The sequence below is a fragment of the Eriocheir sinensis genome, chromosome 30 (genome assembly GCF_024679095.1).
Source record: "Eriocheir sinensis breed Jianghai 21 chromosome 30, ASM2467909v1, whole genome shotgun sequence".
NCBI lineage: Eukaryota > Metazoa > Arthropoda > Malacostraca > Decapoda > Varunidae > Eriocheir > Eriocheir sinensis.
The window spans coordinates 16,541,729-16,557,402 of record NC_066538.1 but is presented as its reverse complement, the minus strand read 5'-3'; the positions used below and the strand labels follow the sequence as shown (position 1 = coordinate 16,557,402).

The following is a 15,674-nucleotide window of genomic DNA, read 5'->3' as shown; positions in this document are numbered from 1 at the left end:
CACTTGCTATCGTGCCCACGACCTTGACTCCTGAATTTTCCACCATCTGGCTAAGACTTCATTGTCATTCTATTACTAAATACATCTGTGCTGTTTATCTCTCACCTAACTCTATTAACTATGTAAAATTCTTTGACTATTTGAATTCTAAAGTGGAGCACATCTTGTCTCACTCTCCCTTCGCTGAAATCTCCATCTTGGGAGATTTCAATGTTCACCACCAGCTTTGGCTTTTATCCTCTTTCACTGACAAGCCTGTTGAACAAGCCTACAACTTTGCTCTCCTCAACGACCTAGAGCAGTTGGTTCAGCACCCTACACATATTCCCGACCGTCTTGGAGACAGGCCCAACATTCTAGACCTCTTCCTTACCTCTAATCCTTCTGCTTACTCTGTCAAACTGTTCTCTCCGTTGGGCTCCTCCGATCATAACCTTATTTCTGTTTCCTGTCCTATCGCTCCTGTACATCCTCTGGACCCACCGAAGAGGCGATGCTTCTGGCATTTTGCTTCAGCTCGGTGGGACGACCTGAGGATGTACTTTTTCCGATTTCCCGTGGAATGATTACTGCTTCCAGGAGAGAGACCCCTCTGTGTGTGCCCAGCGCATCTCAGAGGTCTCTGGAATGGAGGCATACATTCCACGTTCTTTCTCTACTCCTCACGCTAAAAAGCCTTGGTTTAAGCATGCTTGTTCTCGTGCTATTAAAGATAGAGAGGCAGCTCACAAAAGGTTCCAGAGCCTTCGAACTCCCGCTAACTATGACCTTTACATTTCAGCCCGGAATCATGCCAAATCTATTCTCCGACCTACTAAAACTTCTTTTTATCAATAGAAAATGTCAACACCTTGCTTCTTCTAATTCTTCCCGTGACTTCTGGCATCTAGCCCAAAATATCTCCTCCAATTTCACTTCTTCCTCTTTCCCTCCTCTCCTTAACCCTGACGGCAGCACTGCCGTCTCATCTGTCTCTAAGGCTGAACTCTTCGCTCAAACTTTCTGTAAGAACTCCACCTTGGACGATTCTGGGCATATTCCTCCTACTCATCCCCCCTCTGACTCCTTTATGCCTGTTATTAAGATTCTTCCAAATGATGTTTTCTATGCCCTCTCTGGGCTCAACTCTCAGAAGGCTTATGGACCTGATGGAGTGCCTCCTATTGTCCTTAAAAACTGTGCTTCCGTGCTGACACCCTGCCTGGTCAAACTCTTTCGTCTCTGCCTATCAACACCTACTTTTCCTTCCTGCTGGAAGTATGCCTTTGTACAGCCTGTGCCTAAGAAGGGTGACCGTTCCAATCCCTCAAACTACCGCCCTATTGCTTTACTTTCCCGTCTATCTAAAGCTTTTGAATCAATCCTTAACCGGAAGATTCAAAAGCACCTTTCCACTTCTAATCTTCTATCTGATCGCCAGTATGGGTTCCGCAAGGGGCGTTCTACTGGCGATCTTTTTGCTCTCTTAACTGACTCTTGGTCATCCTCTCTTAGCCGTTTCGGTGAAACTTTCTCTGTTGCGCTAGACATATCGAAAGCCTTCGATAGAGTCTGGCACAAGTCTTTGCTTTCTAAACTGCCCTCTTTCGGATTCTATCCCTCTCTCTGTTCCTTTATCTCCAGTTTCCTTTCCGGCCGTTCTATCTCTGCGGTGGTAGACGGTCACTGTTCTTCCCCTAAACCTATCAACAGTGGTGTTCCACAGGGCTCTGTCCTATCACCCACTCTCTTCCTGTCATTCATCAATGATCTTCTTTCCATAACAAACTGTCCTGATCACACATATGCCGACGACTCCACTCTGCATTATTCAACTTATTTCAATAGAGGACCCTCTCAACAGGATGTACACGACTCCAGACTGGAGGCTGCAGAACGCTTAACCTCAGACCTTGCTATCATTTCCGATTGGGGCAGAAGGAACCTTATGTCCTTCAATGCCTCAAAAACTCAATTTCTCTACCTATCAACTCGACACAATCGTCCAAACACCTATCCCCTATTCTTCGACAACACTCAGCTATCACCATCTTCAACTCTAAACATCCTCGGTCTATCCTTAACTCAAAATCTCAACTGGAAACTTCACATCTCCTCTCTCACTAAATCAGCTTCCTCGAGGTTGGGCGTTCTGTATCGTCTCCGCCAGTTCTTCTCCCCCGCGCAGTTGCTATCCATATACAGGGGCCTTGTCCGCCCTCGTATGGAGTATGCATCTCATGTGTGGGGGGGCTCCACTCACACAGCTCTTCTGGACAGAGTGGAGTCTAAGGCTCTTCGTCTCATCAGCTCTCCTCCTCATACTGATAGTCTTCTACCTCGTAAATTTCGTCGCAATGTTGTCTCTCTTTCTATCTTCTATCGATATTTCCACGCTGACTGCTCTTCTGAACTTGCTAACTGCATGCCTCCCCCCCTCCCGCGGCCCCGCTGCACACGACTTTCTACTCATGCTCATCCCTATACTGTCCAAACCCTTTATGCAAGAGTTAACCAGCATCTTCACTCTTTCATCCCTCACACTGGTAAACTCTGGAACAATCTTCCTTCATCTGTATTTCCTCCTGCCTACGACTTGAACCCTTTCTAAAGGAGGGTACCAGGACACCTCTCCTCCCGAAATTGACCTCTCTTTCGGCCACCTTTTATGATTCTTTTTTAGGAGCAGCGAGTAGCGGGCTTTTTTATTATTGTTTCCTTTTTTTGTGCCCTTGAGCCTTTTTTTGTAAAAAAAAAAGAATGAAAACTATGCCGGGACGCAGGAGGAGAAGAGGTTCAGGGAAGACGGTATAGGGAACGTAACACGTACGTGGTGTTACATCTATGGGAGGAAGAGGAGGAGGAGGAAGAGGGTAGTAAAACGTGGTGATACATAAGCTGTTTACGGAAATAAGGAAGGAAAGAGATGCCAACTTATAAGTTTGAGCGAGGGGACTCAGTGTGGGCGTCGGCGTGGGTCAGCGCCGCGGTGGGCGGCGCTCCTGGACCGCTGTAGGTACTCATCGATGCGCCTGAAGAGGTCCTCGTCCAGGATGTGTTCAGTCTCCTGCCGCAGCTCCTGCATGCGGGGGAAGGGTCTGGGTGCGGCGGGGAGCCCGGCGGCCGCGTCGTTCAGCGTCTGCGTCTGCTGTGGCGGGCGAGTGACGCCGCACTCAGTGCACACTCCCGGCGGGGCCTTGTAGGGGCAGTACCACTTGTGGCCCTTCACCTCTGAGTAGACGCCGTGGCGGGCACAGCGGCGGCACCTGCCGGCACGGGGGCTGTACTCAGGGAGGGACAAAGGCGAAGGGAGGGAGGGCGAGGGCGAGGACAGGGCAGCAAACACAGCCAGGCTGACGCGGGAATGAAGGAAGTGTATATGAATCAACTCAGGCATGACTGTGACTGGCGGCAGGAAGGCTAACCGTGCAGGGCGCGGCCGCCACCAGCCGCCACCCACACGTACGCCCGCCCTTCTGGTCTCATGTTGGCGTGCTGCGGCAGCCTCAGTGGTCAGGCCGGGGGGCTAAACACAGAGTAACACACTCACCACAGCCTCACCCTTACCTCTGCTTCTTCTTCGCCTTCGTCTTCCCGCCGTCGCCGTCGCCGTCACCGTCGCGGGACACGGCCATGGCGGGGGTCGGCCACGGGGCTGCACCAGGGGGGGCGGCGGAGGAGGGCTCGACGAGGGGGGCGGAGGCATCACATTCCGGCCCACGACTCGGGGGTGCGCAGGCGGACGCGGCGGGGGGACGCTTCGGCTGCCCCCCAGTTCTGCGGGAGTTCACGGGGGGGAAGGCTACGCCCACGGGAGGGGGGAAGGGACTGGGGCTACGCGGGCGCCTCTCTCCCTTATGGACCGGCGCCGCCCCCCGCGTGTCCCGGGGCTCGGCGCTCCCCACGTCCCTCAAGTCCTGCCCTTGAGACCTGTTGAAGAAGTCCCGCTTCTTTCTGGGCGTCGAGGTGATGATGGACTTGGGGTAGGGGAGAGAGAGAGAGAGAGAGAGACTATCAAACTTTGCTCCAAACACACACACACACACACACACACAGTTAATACATCTCATTCTATTCCATGCCGCGCGCAACCTAATTCCCAACATATCAGTATAAACAAAATTAACAGAAACTTTATACAATAATAATAATAATAATAATAAGAAGAAGAAGAAGAAGAAGAAGAAGAAGAAGAAGAAGAAGAAGAAGAACTTTACTGAAAATATAGAAGAAAAACGACTTGACATTAATTAACACCGGCTGGGGCAGTAACAAGGATGGGATAGATAAATAGTTACATAGATAGATTAATGGATAGTTCAACAGATAGATGAATGCTTACGTCGATAGATAGATGAAAGGATGGATAGATATATAACGTACAGAGAGAGGAAGTGAACATCATGGATTAGAAGAAAAAACTATCAATCCATCAGACAAAAGTTGAAGATATTGTAATGACTATATCAAGAACAAGAAATGGACTTGGGCAGGTTATATCATGAGTAATATATATAACGAGGAATAAGACGATCGAAGGTAAGATCATTAACACCATGCACTTCTGTAACAAACAAACACACTAACACACCTCTCTTTAACATAATATTGAACACAAGGCAAAGGCAAAATACCAGTAACAGCACTTCACTAACATATCTCTCTTTAACACCAACACGAAACAAAAGAAAAACACCAATATCACTTCTCATTCACACAAACACACTAACACACACCTCTCTTTAACATAATATTTAACACAAGACAAAGGAACAATACCAATAACAGCACTTCACTAACATATCTCTCTTTAACACCAACACGAAACAAAAGAAAAACACCAACACCACTTCTCATTCACACAAACACGCTAACACACACCTCTCTTTAACATAATATTTAACACAAGACAAAGGAACAATACCAGTAAGAGCTCTTCACTAACACACGGACACACTAACATATCTCTCTTTAACACTAACACGAAACAAAAGAAAAACACCAACACCACTTCTCATTCACACTAACACACACCTCTAACACCATTCTAACACAAGACAAAGAAAAAAAACACTAACACCATTTCCCTCTAACACACAAACACTACCTATCACACACACACATGGTCACAAGAGCCACTGAATGTCACTCTACTCACGAGCATTTCTTCGCCGAAGCTATTTGACTTCATGCGGCACTGTGCTTCTGTTTACTGACATCTCCGTCGCATAAGGGCCCTCAGAAGCTTACTGGGACTGGGCGGGGATGGCAGGGGTTGGCGGTAGCTGCTTGACGTGTGAGTGTGTGTGGGTGTGGGCCAGTATTCTCAGACGCTTCATCATTTAATTATCTCCAAAGGTCGACAAAGAGATTATCGTCAATTTGCTCATGGAGAGTCCAACCGCACCTCCGAAGAAAGCCTTGTCAGACGCTTAATTTCTCACCTCAACTGTTTCCAAAATCGACAAAGAGGTTAATCAGGTTTTCGTGAGTGTTTGTCGCACGTTCATGGTACAGAGTTAAGGTTTGTTAGACTACTATCACCAGGCTCATCAAACTATCCATGGAAACGCCTCGCGCACCTCCGAAGAAAGCCATGTCAGACGATTCATTTCTCACCTCAACTGTTTCCAAAATCGACAGAGGTTAATCGGGTCTTCATGAGTGTTTGTCGCACGTTCATGGTACAGATGGTTTGTCAGACTGCTATCACCAGGTCCTAGGAAAACCTTGTCAAATGCATGTTGCTATACTTGGTACCGATATGTTCAAGAATATGACTATCAGACGCTTTACTTCTCACCTCCACTACTTCCAAACATCGACAAAGACGTTAATCGGGTTTTCAGGAGTGTGTTTCACGTCCATGGTACAGAAGCTTTGTCAGACTACCAGTACCAGGCTCATCAAAATACCCATGGAAATTGAGGCATACACAAATACTGAGAAAGTCTTGTCAAATGCGTGTGCTTGGGCGCCAGAACGTGACTCGTATCGATATATAATAAAACATATCGTGCTCCCATTGCGACAACTTACCAATTAAGGCCACGAAGATGCTTAATTGAGTTTATTTCATAGGTGAGTTTTCTCGTTCATGGTGCAGATTTAACCTATCACTATGATCTCAAAAGTCCAAGAAAATCCCTGCAACTTTTACGAGAGGGTTTCTAAACAGGCGAACTGAGGTGCCGTTACGTTTATGAATACGGGGTGATGTACTGTGAGGTGATGTTCTTCTATAATATAGCGTGAATACGCATACGTTTCATTTCACAGCTTCATCGCCTCAGCTTCCCTGGTATCATACAGTGGTGGTCAAGTACAAGTGTGCAGTGTTCGTTGAATCCTGGTAATTTCTCGCCTGATATGTTAATTGTTGTGATTAAAGATCGTGGAGCCAACCTAACCTTTGGAGCCATATTCGTAAACAAACAGTTAAGTCTAAACGACCCACATTTTTGCTTGTTTATGAAATCTTTGAAGAAGTTGAGTTCATAATTAAACTTTTCAAGGAGAGAATGTTGATGTCTTACCTAGATTTCTTACCTGGATGACCTTTCCCTATGAGCCATGTTTGAGTAAACCGTCAGGCAAAGAACCGAAAGGTCTCACCAACCAATGTGCCAGCCTGTAGCAGCCACCGCTGAAAGCCGTGTGCTCTGCTTCCCCGGTGACCCAAGAAAATGTGGCGCTGCAGCACAGACTCATTAAGTGTATTCGTGTGCAATGTTTTAGTCTCCCCTCGTCTTGTGTCTCCTGTGCCATCCAATTGTTCGTGTTTCTCGTCGCGCTCCCTGTTGTCCGCGTCTTGTGCATCTTCATTGTTAACTTTTCTTGTTACTCGTTTATCTTCCACTGTCTGTCCTCGTCTTGCTACAGTTCTCTTCTAAATATTGTTCCACATATACACCAACACATAAATGTTACCTACACAGTACAACATTCACACACACGCACATACACATAGCCACCTCTTTTATGTGTCTTATACATGTCAGTGACCTGTGTGATTTTTTGTCAATAAAGCACAGAGACACGCCAGTCCTCGTCGACAGACCGACTTGATCGGCTAGATTTCGAACGCCGATAGAGTCGGTCTGTCGGCTCCCTGCTACGGGCCGCCTTTGGCAAAGGCCCGTGCTCCCTCGTGCAAGAGGGAGCAATCTCTCCCCCCCCCCCCTCCCCCCTCAATAAAGCAACCCTGACGGATATTGCCTTTCTATATCCGTGAACCAATTAGCTTTAGAACACTCGCTACCGCCAACAAGCCTATCCAAGCTCATCAAACAACAGAACGCAATCCAAAAAGACTTAGGCCGGAAAGTGCATTAGGAATTCATTTCATATGGGCAGGGATAATAGTCGTAAAGTTTGTGGCCAAAAAAATCTTTTAAAGCAGCTTTGAAAGCACCAAGGTCTCTCAGCTCAACAACTGCAGAGGGAAGAGAATTCCAGGAGCCAACAACACGAACTGGGAAGAAACGACATCGACACTCTAGGGAACAACGAATATGAGCAAGCTTGAAGACATGACCTCTTGTACTCACAACTGGAGCAAGCTGGAATAGTCTAGTCGAGTCAAAGGGGGCAACACCATGCATGCTCTTCCAACACTCAATCAAATCAGCTCTCAATAATCTCCCGCGAACAGAAAAAAAGCAGGAGCAGAAAGCCTGTCTGCATAGGACAAGTTCTCATCAGGCCGTCGCCGCACTACACGGCTTTCCCCCCTATGTAGATTAATTTCTGTGTGTTGACAATGTCCCTTTAAGACATAACTCCACAATGTCCCTTTGAGACATACCTCCAACTCTTCCCATTTTCTATTACCCTCGGAGCATGGGCCATCCTACCCGTTACCCCTTCGGGGAAACTCAACAGAACTGCAGGAGAAGATGCCCACCGCTATGCCACCACTGTAATGCCCCGCGAGCTTCTTTTCTAAATCCTTCCTATTTCTCAACACGGCCTCTGCGTGTATCGAAATAACACGAGAAATTAATCAAGATCAGGGTATTCCCCGACTGCCTGGGATTGAACCCGCGACCAGCGTGACGGGAGAGCCACTCCTTACCGAGTCGGCCAAAGAGGTATCCCACTGGCTAAGTGGGTTATGGGAGGCTCGTTCATCAGGCCGTCGCCGCACTACATAATCACACTAAGATGTACTGCCTGGGGGTTGGGATGGTATTTTCTCCTTGGTTCCTTCCTTCTCCTTTGTTGTTTACTTGCAACAATAAACTATCAATCAATCAATCAAATCATATCATGGCGAATTATAAAAGTAGCCCTTATTAGTTTATAAGTAACCACCACTACCATATACCTATGTAGCTTCACATTATGTTTCGTTTTGAAAATGACGCTGTTCCGATAAAGTGGAAAGTGTTAAGAGGTCAAGAGATTATATAGCGTGAAATTTCAAGGCCTTTATTTTTTAGCACTTGTCCCCTACAATCGTATCTTTTTAGTTTCCTGGTGCTATTTCCACATGTATCCTTAGTTGTATAATCACACTATGTACTGCCTGGGGGTTATTTGGGATATGGTATATGTTCCTCCCTTCTCCTTTGTTGTGTATACTTTTGCAACAGTAAACTATCAATCAATCAATCAATCAATCACATGTATCCTTAGTTGTATAATCAAACTATGTACTGCCTGGGGGTTATTTGGGATATGGTATGTTCCTCCCTTCTCCTTTGTTGTGTATACTTTTGCAACAATAAACTATCAATCAATCAATCAATCAATCAATCACATGTACCTATCCTTAGTTGTATAATCAAACTATGTATACCTACTGCCTGGGGGTTGGGATATGGTATGTTCCTCCCTTCTCCTTTGTTGTGTATACTTTTGCAACAATAAACTATCAATCAATCAATCAATCAATCAATCACATGTATCCTTAGTTGTATAATCACACTATGTAGCCTACTGCCTGGGGGTTATTTGGGATATGGTATATGTTCCTCCCTTCTCCTTTGTTGTGTATACTTTTGCAACAATAAACTATCAATCAATCAATCAATCAATCAATCACATGTACCTATCCTTAGTTGTATAATCAAACTATGTATACCTACTGCCTGGGGGTTGGGATATGGTATGTTCCTCCCTTCTCCTTTGTTGTGTATACTTTTGCAACAATAAACTATCAATCAATCAATCAATCAATCACATGTATCCTTAGCTGTATAATCACACTATGTAGCCTACTGCCTGGGGGTTATTTGGGATATGGTATATGTTCCTCCCTTCTCCTTTGTTGTGTATACTTTTGCAACAATAAACTATCAATCAATCAATCAATCAATCAATCACATGTATCCTTAGTTGTATAATCAAACTATGTATACTGCCTGGGGGTTGGGATATGGTATGTTCCTCCCTTCTCCTTTGTTGTGTATACTTTTGCAACAATAAACTATCAATCAATCAATCAATCAATCAATCACATGTATCCTTAGTTGTATAATCACACTATGTACTGCCTGGGGGTTGGGATATGGTATGTTCCTCCCTTCTCCTTTGTTGTGTATACTTTTGCAACACTAAACTATCAATCAATCAATCAATCAATCAATCACATGTATCCTTAGTTGTATAATCACACTATGTACTGCCTGGGGGTTATTTGGGATATGGTATGTTCCTCCCTTCTCCTTTGTTGTGTATACTTTTGCAACACTAAACTATCAATCAATCAATCAATCAATCAATCAATCACATGTATCCTTAGTTGTATAATCAAACTATGTATACTGCCTGGGGGTTATTTGGGATATGGTATGTTCCTCCCTTCTCCTTTGTTGTGTATACTTTTGCAACAATAAACTATCAATCAATCAATCAATCAATCACATGTATCCTTAGTTGTATAATCACACTATGTACTGCCTGGGGGTTGATTGATTGATTGATTGATGTTTATTGTTGCAGAGAATTACAACAAGGGAGAGATGAGAGGTCATGCCATTATTTAGCATGGAATTTCTTACCTTCTCTTTACATAATGTCAGTATCTGTGGGAATAACATTTAAAGATTTTATTTTTAACATCTTTGAAGGAACTTAGTGATTAATTTGATATAGTTTGGCAGAGGAATTTTGCTGAATGGAGAGGAGGAAGGGGGGGAGAGGGAGAGGGAGGGAGGCAAACAGCTGATCCAGGAGGCAGAAGAAGAAGAAGAAGAGGAGGAGGGACAGATACAGACTCACTCCTACTTATTTCTGCTCCTCCTGCTGCTGCTTGTGCCCCCGCCCCCCCATGATAAGATAACCACCGGGCTTATCTCGCGGGTAATAGCAAGGTAATATCGACGCCCCAGTGCCCGCGAGGGGGTGGTAGAGAAGGGACTGTGCTGTGTGTGCCCAGTGTGTGCGTGTGTGTGTGTGTGTGGACAGGTGACATATACGAATACCTACACCATGCCTAGTAAGTGTGTGTACGTGTGTGTGTGTGTGTGTGTTGGGGTGACATACACGTTACGTACACGATGTCAAGTAAGTGTGTGTACGTGTGTGTGTGTTTGTGTGTGTTGGGGTGACAAACACGTTACATACACGATGTCTAGCATGTGTGTGTACGTGTGTGTGTGTGTGTACAGGTGACATACACGTTACATACACGATGCCTAGTAAGTGTGTACGTGAGCGTGTGTGTGTGTGTGTGTGTGTGTGTGTGTGTGTGTGTGTGTGTACAGGTGACATACACAAATACCTACACCATGCCTAGTAAGTGTGTACGTGAGTGTGTGTGTGTGTGTGTGTGTGTGGACAGGTGACATACACAAATACCTACACCATGCCTGATGTGTATTTGTTTGTGTGTGTGTACAGGTGACATACATGTTACGTACACAATGCCTAGTAAGTGTGTATACCGTATATATGTGTGTGTGTGTACAGAATAGAGGCCTCGGCAAATATTTCTTGTCTGTTTACTTTCATATTTTATTGGGCAATTTACAGTTAGTGTCATTTATGTTGTTTAAGGGTCAGCGTGGAGGAGAGCTGGGCTGTCATTAGGGTAAAGATTAGTTTAAGTTACACTCCAATATCTATTCTCCTATTTAACCAACCGCTCCTTTCTTTTCATGTATGTCTTTTGCTAAGCTTCACACCTCCTGGAACCATAGGAAGGAATGTAGAGATCAAAACAAGAGTGTAAATAGCCATGAAATATGTGTGGGAACCCACAGGGTCGTGAGCGGCAGAGTAGCTGAAAGTGTCTTGTGGCAGCCAAAACCTGATGTTCACCACAGCTAAATACAATAGGAGTGTTCACGCTCTTATCCTTGACCCTTCATGGGTTACTACAAGACAAGAAAATATATATGTAACCTAATGGGGGACTCTGCCCCCCTCGACCCCCCCGCGTTTGCACATTTCATCATAGGGGCAGTGTTCAGTGGTCTTTTTTCCTCTATACTTTTTTTTTCCCATGAGCTGCTTCCTTTCCTGTAAAAAATAAAATGTTGGCAGGTTAGTAGTAGACATGTATGACAACACACAATTAGTTTCTAAGGTAGGAAGCAAGACATGGACATGTTAATATAATCAATCTTTACGGTTGGTAGTCTCTAGGTTAGGTTAGGTCAGGAGTCCACTATTATATACATGACAGGTGTAGGGATGAGGTGAAGTTTAGGTCACGTGGTATAGCTGTGTGTTGTGTGGGTGCTCTCCTCCGTGGCTGTACGTTAGGTTAGGTTATTTGGGTTGTTACAGTATTTGATTGCTTCTCCAGAGATACATTTTGACAACATTGGTATTTGATTTATTGTTTCTGCACTGCCCAGCGAAGGTGAATTTTACTTATATGCCATACAGAAAATCTTAAAGTATGTACTAGGTTAATAGGGATAGGTCAGGTTGATTCTTTAAATTGGTGGCTTGGTTGTAATATGAGATGTCAGATCTGTTCTATGCTTGTTTGTCTCTTAAGATTAAAGGAAATATATAAATGTGAATGAGAAAAAAGAAACAAATAGACAAAAGATGAAAAATAAAAGAATGAAAAAAAGATTAGATAAAAAATAGAAAAAAATAGAAAAATAACCCCAAAACAATAACAAGTATTACTAAGCTAACACCTGAGTGGCTTATAGGTGATAGTACCAAAAAAACAATAAAAGACTAAAAGATAAGATAAAAAATAGAAAAAAATAGAAAAATAACCCCAAAACAATAAGTATCACTAAGCTAACACCTGAGTGGCTTACAGGTTACAGTACCAAAAAAACAATAAAAGACTAAAAGATAAGATAAAAAATAGAAAAAAATAGAAAAATAACCCCAAAACAATAAGTATCACTAAGCTAACACCTGAGTGGCTTACAGGTTACAGTACCAAAAAAACAATAAAAGACTAAAAGATAAGATAAAAAATAGAAAAAAATAGAAAAATAACCCCAAAACAATAAGTATCACTAAGCTAACACCTGAGTGGCTTATAGGTTACGGTACCAAAAAACAATAAAAGACTATCAGTAAGCTAACATATGAGTGGCCTATATATTATCAGGCTTAGGGAGGATTTACATCACAGCCATTAAATTAGCAGGCCCCAGATAGGCCCCTGCAGACATTACCATCATCAGCCAAGTAACATTATCATCATCAGCTGTCATGTAGCTGCCGAGTTATCATTCTGTTTTTCCTCCAGCTTGTAATACTTTAATTCTGTTTACGTACCTTGCTACTGTGAGAGAGAGAGAGAGAGTCTGTTTACTATTTTTATTGATATATTAAGTTTATTAAGTTTTTCTTTATATCTCATTTCATCTTTTTTATCTCTTCTTTTATCTTTAATCTTTTTTCTTTCGTTTTGCAGTTTAATCGTTTCTTTTATCTTTTCTTTCCCATTTTTCTCTTTTCTTACCATTCTCCTGACATCTTTTACGTAATGTTCATATCAGGTCACTGTTTATGTATTTTTTGACTCAGGGTTTAAGGGCTACAGTTCTATAGTTTACTACATCCACTTCATAAGCTCCCTAACCAAACACGAAACTGCAAAAAAAATTCCTTGTAATATTAGTGCTTAGTGTTCATAGTGAAGCTAAGAAATTGGAGGAAACTACACAGGAAATCTCTTTAGTTTCAAATTCCAAGTAGAAACCCTAACCTCTCCCTTTCTCCCTCCCCGCAGCCATGATTCCAGACCCGCCCGAGCCCACCAAGCCGGAGATCGACCAGCTCCGTGCCTCGGCCATCCAGAAGATCGAGGCGGGCGGACCGTTCGACCCGCAGGATGTGAAGCGGATCAGGACAGACGACAAGTGGATCAGGCGGTTCTTGATGCACCATGACAACGACCAGAAGCTTTCCCTTGACATGGTGATGGCGACGCTCAAGTGGCGACACGAGAACCAGTGTAATGGTGAGTGATTTATTATTAGTAGTAGTAGAAGTAGTTGTGGTAGTAGTTGATTCTTTTTAGGAGCAGCGAGTAGCGGTTTTTTTTAATATTGTTTCCTTTTTTCTGTGCCCTTGAGCTGTCTCCTTTGTTGTAAAAAAAAAAAAAGTAGTAGTAGTAGTTGTAGTAATAGTACTGTAAATATAAGAGAAACTGGAAAGAAATAAGAAAAGGAGGAAAGCAAACTGAAAAAATTTAAAAGAAAATGTACAGAGAGAAAAAATAAGAGAGGAAAACATAGAGAGCAAATAGAGGAATAAGTTCGGGGAAACAAAATAAAGAGAGAAGATAGGAAATGAGACCACAATTTGATTTACAGAGCTGAAGTTGTTTATTATGATGACAGAAAAAAAGATGAAAAAAGAGGGAAACATAGAGACAGGAAATAGAGGAATAAGTTCTGAGAGACAAAATAAAGAGAGAAGATAGGAAATGAGACCACAATTTGATTTACAGAGCTGAAGTTGTTTATTATGACGACAGAAAAAAAAAAGAGAGGAAAAAAGAGGAAAACATAGAGACAAGAAAGAGGAATAAGTTCGGAGAGACAAAATAAAGAGAGAAGATAGGAAATGAGACCACGATTTGATTTACAGAGCTGAAGTTCTTTATTATGATGACAGAGAAAAAAAAGAGAGGAAAAAAGAGAAAAACAGGAGGCAGGAAATAGAGGAATAAGTTCGGAGAGACAAAATAAAGAGAGCAGATAGAAAATTAGACCACGATTTGATTTGTAGAGCCGAAGTTGTATATTGTGACGACTGAGTTTTTGTGTTTGTTTACCTTTGCCCTTATTGGAGTGGCCGAGTCTGTCTTGACCTTCACAATGAATCTCGCCTTAGCAATCTTATCTCCCCCTGCCCCCACAGTCGCCACAGATTTGTTCCCATCACATCCTTGCTCCCCCGACCCGACCCTCTCACCCACATCATTATTTATGTGCTATCTGTTCACATGATTATCTGCTTCTTTCTCACACACACGGACATAAAAAAGTAAATAAATGATAAAAAAATGAATGAATGAATGAAAATAATGAAAATATAAACACGCAAAAAAATAAAAACGCAAACAAAAGCAAAGAAAAAAAGAAGAAATAAAAATGGTGAAAATATAAACACTCAAAAATGAAACCACAAACAAAAGCAAATAAATAATAAAAATAGGAATGAAGGAAAATGATGAAAATACACTCACAGAAAAATAAAACCACAAACAAAAGTAAATTAATAATAAAAAGGTGAATGAAAAGGATGAAAATACACACACAAAAAAATAAAACCACAAACAAAAGCAAATAAATGATAAAAAATGAATGAAGAGAAATGATTAAAATACATACAAAAAATATATATAGCCACTAATACACACACACGATGTATACATGTAACAGTGGTGGACACAGTCATGCTCTAAAATATAATTGCCATGAATAATTTCTTCAACGGGGTCTGAGTTCATTTATTCATTTTGGCGTGTGTTAGTTAACCCGGTAGCAGCGATGGGCCAAATTTGTGGCTTTACCGTGTAGCAGCGACGGGCCAAATTTGTGCCATGATTTAAACCCCCCAAAATAGATGATACATAAACTGATCACAAATGCTTTGATATATATTATGAAATGGTTTGTGTGAGGGGTGATTTTTTCTCAGGGACCATTAAGAAACATGATCCTCGCTGCTACCGGGCTAAGTAGTCAGTCAGTCAACATTTCATTATTCTCTTATATTCAACCTTTTATTTATCCCTCCTACTTATACTGTATCCTGTTTACCTTTCCTTCCATTTCCTTTCTTTCCATTTCATTCCAAGTTTTTCTCTTATCAAGCATAGAGTTTCCCTCAATTTTATAAGCCTTCATTTCTTCTGTCCCTCTCCATCCACCTCTTCTTTTTGCCTTTCTGACACTCCTTTTGTTTGTACCAGTATCCTTATCCCCGCATATCCCCTTCCATTCCTACCCTTAAGCCGATCTTGTATCCTCTCCGTCCTTCCCCCAAACACTCGCCTAACATTGCGTTCCCCCACAGCCATTACGAAGGAGAGTGTGCCGCAGGACTTCTTTGAAAAGGGCGCACTCTTCCCCCACAACAGGGACAAGGACGGCTGCAAGATGTTGTTGTTCCAAGTGCGCAAACACCAGAAAGGAACGCTGGACATGAACCAGCTCAAGCGCTTCTTCATCTACTGGCTCGAACGCTTGGAAAGGTGTGTGTGTGTTTGTGTGTGTATTTACCTAGTTTTGGTATACAGGGCCTGAGCTACT

The 15,674-nt window shown here is 43.0% G+C and overlaps 2 protein-coding genes across 6 annotated transcripts in view; one reads left to right on the top strand and one right to left on the bottom strand.

The window, feature by feature from the left end:
- Positions 1 to 2,848: 2,848 nt before the first annotated feature.
- Positions 2,849 to 3,984, bottom strand: LOC127005722 (uncharacterized). The gene has a single exon (XM_050874837.1). The coding sequence runs from the start codon at positions 3,374 to 3,376 to the stop codon at positions 2,936 to 2,938; it is 441 nt and encodes a 146-aa protein (XP_050730794.1). The 5' UTR covers positions 3,377 to 3,984; the 3' UTR covers positions 2,849 to 2,935.
- Positions 3,985 to 10,136: 6,152 nt separating this feature from the next.
- The window catches only part of LOC127005659 (motile sperm domain-containing protein 2-like), a 29,000-nt gene continuing 23,462 nt past the window's right edge, over positions 10,137 to 15,674 (top strand). For 3 of the 5 annotated variants that reach the window (XR_007758781.1, XR_007758782.1, XM_050874743.1), the window contains exons 1-3: positions 10,292 to 10,423; positions 13,142 to 13,372; positions 15,439 to 15,616. Coding sequence is in view for 3 of the 5 variants with exons in the window: in XM_050874743.1 (XP_050730700.1) it covers positions 10,417 to 10,423; positions 13,142 to 13,372; positions 15,439 to 15,616 (416 nt within the window). In the remaining 2 variants the exon portion in view is untranslated. Of the gene's footprint in view, positions 10,424 to 10,649; positions 10,723 to 13,141; positions 13,373 to 15,438; positions 15,617 to 15,674 lie in introns of those variants that run through there. The other 2 variants (XM_050874746.1, XM_050874744.1) reach the window with 2 other exon arrangements.

Excerpts from the sequence above, each read along its gene's own strand:
- LOC127005722 (XM_050874837.1), bottom strand. The coding sequence starts at position 3,376 with ATGCCTGAGTTGATTCATATACACTTCCTTCATTCCCGCGTCAGCCTG.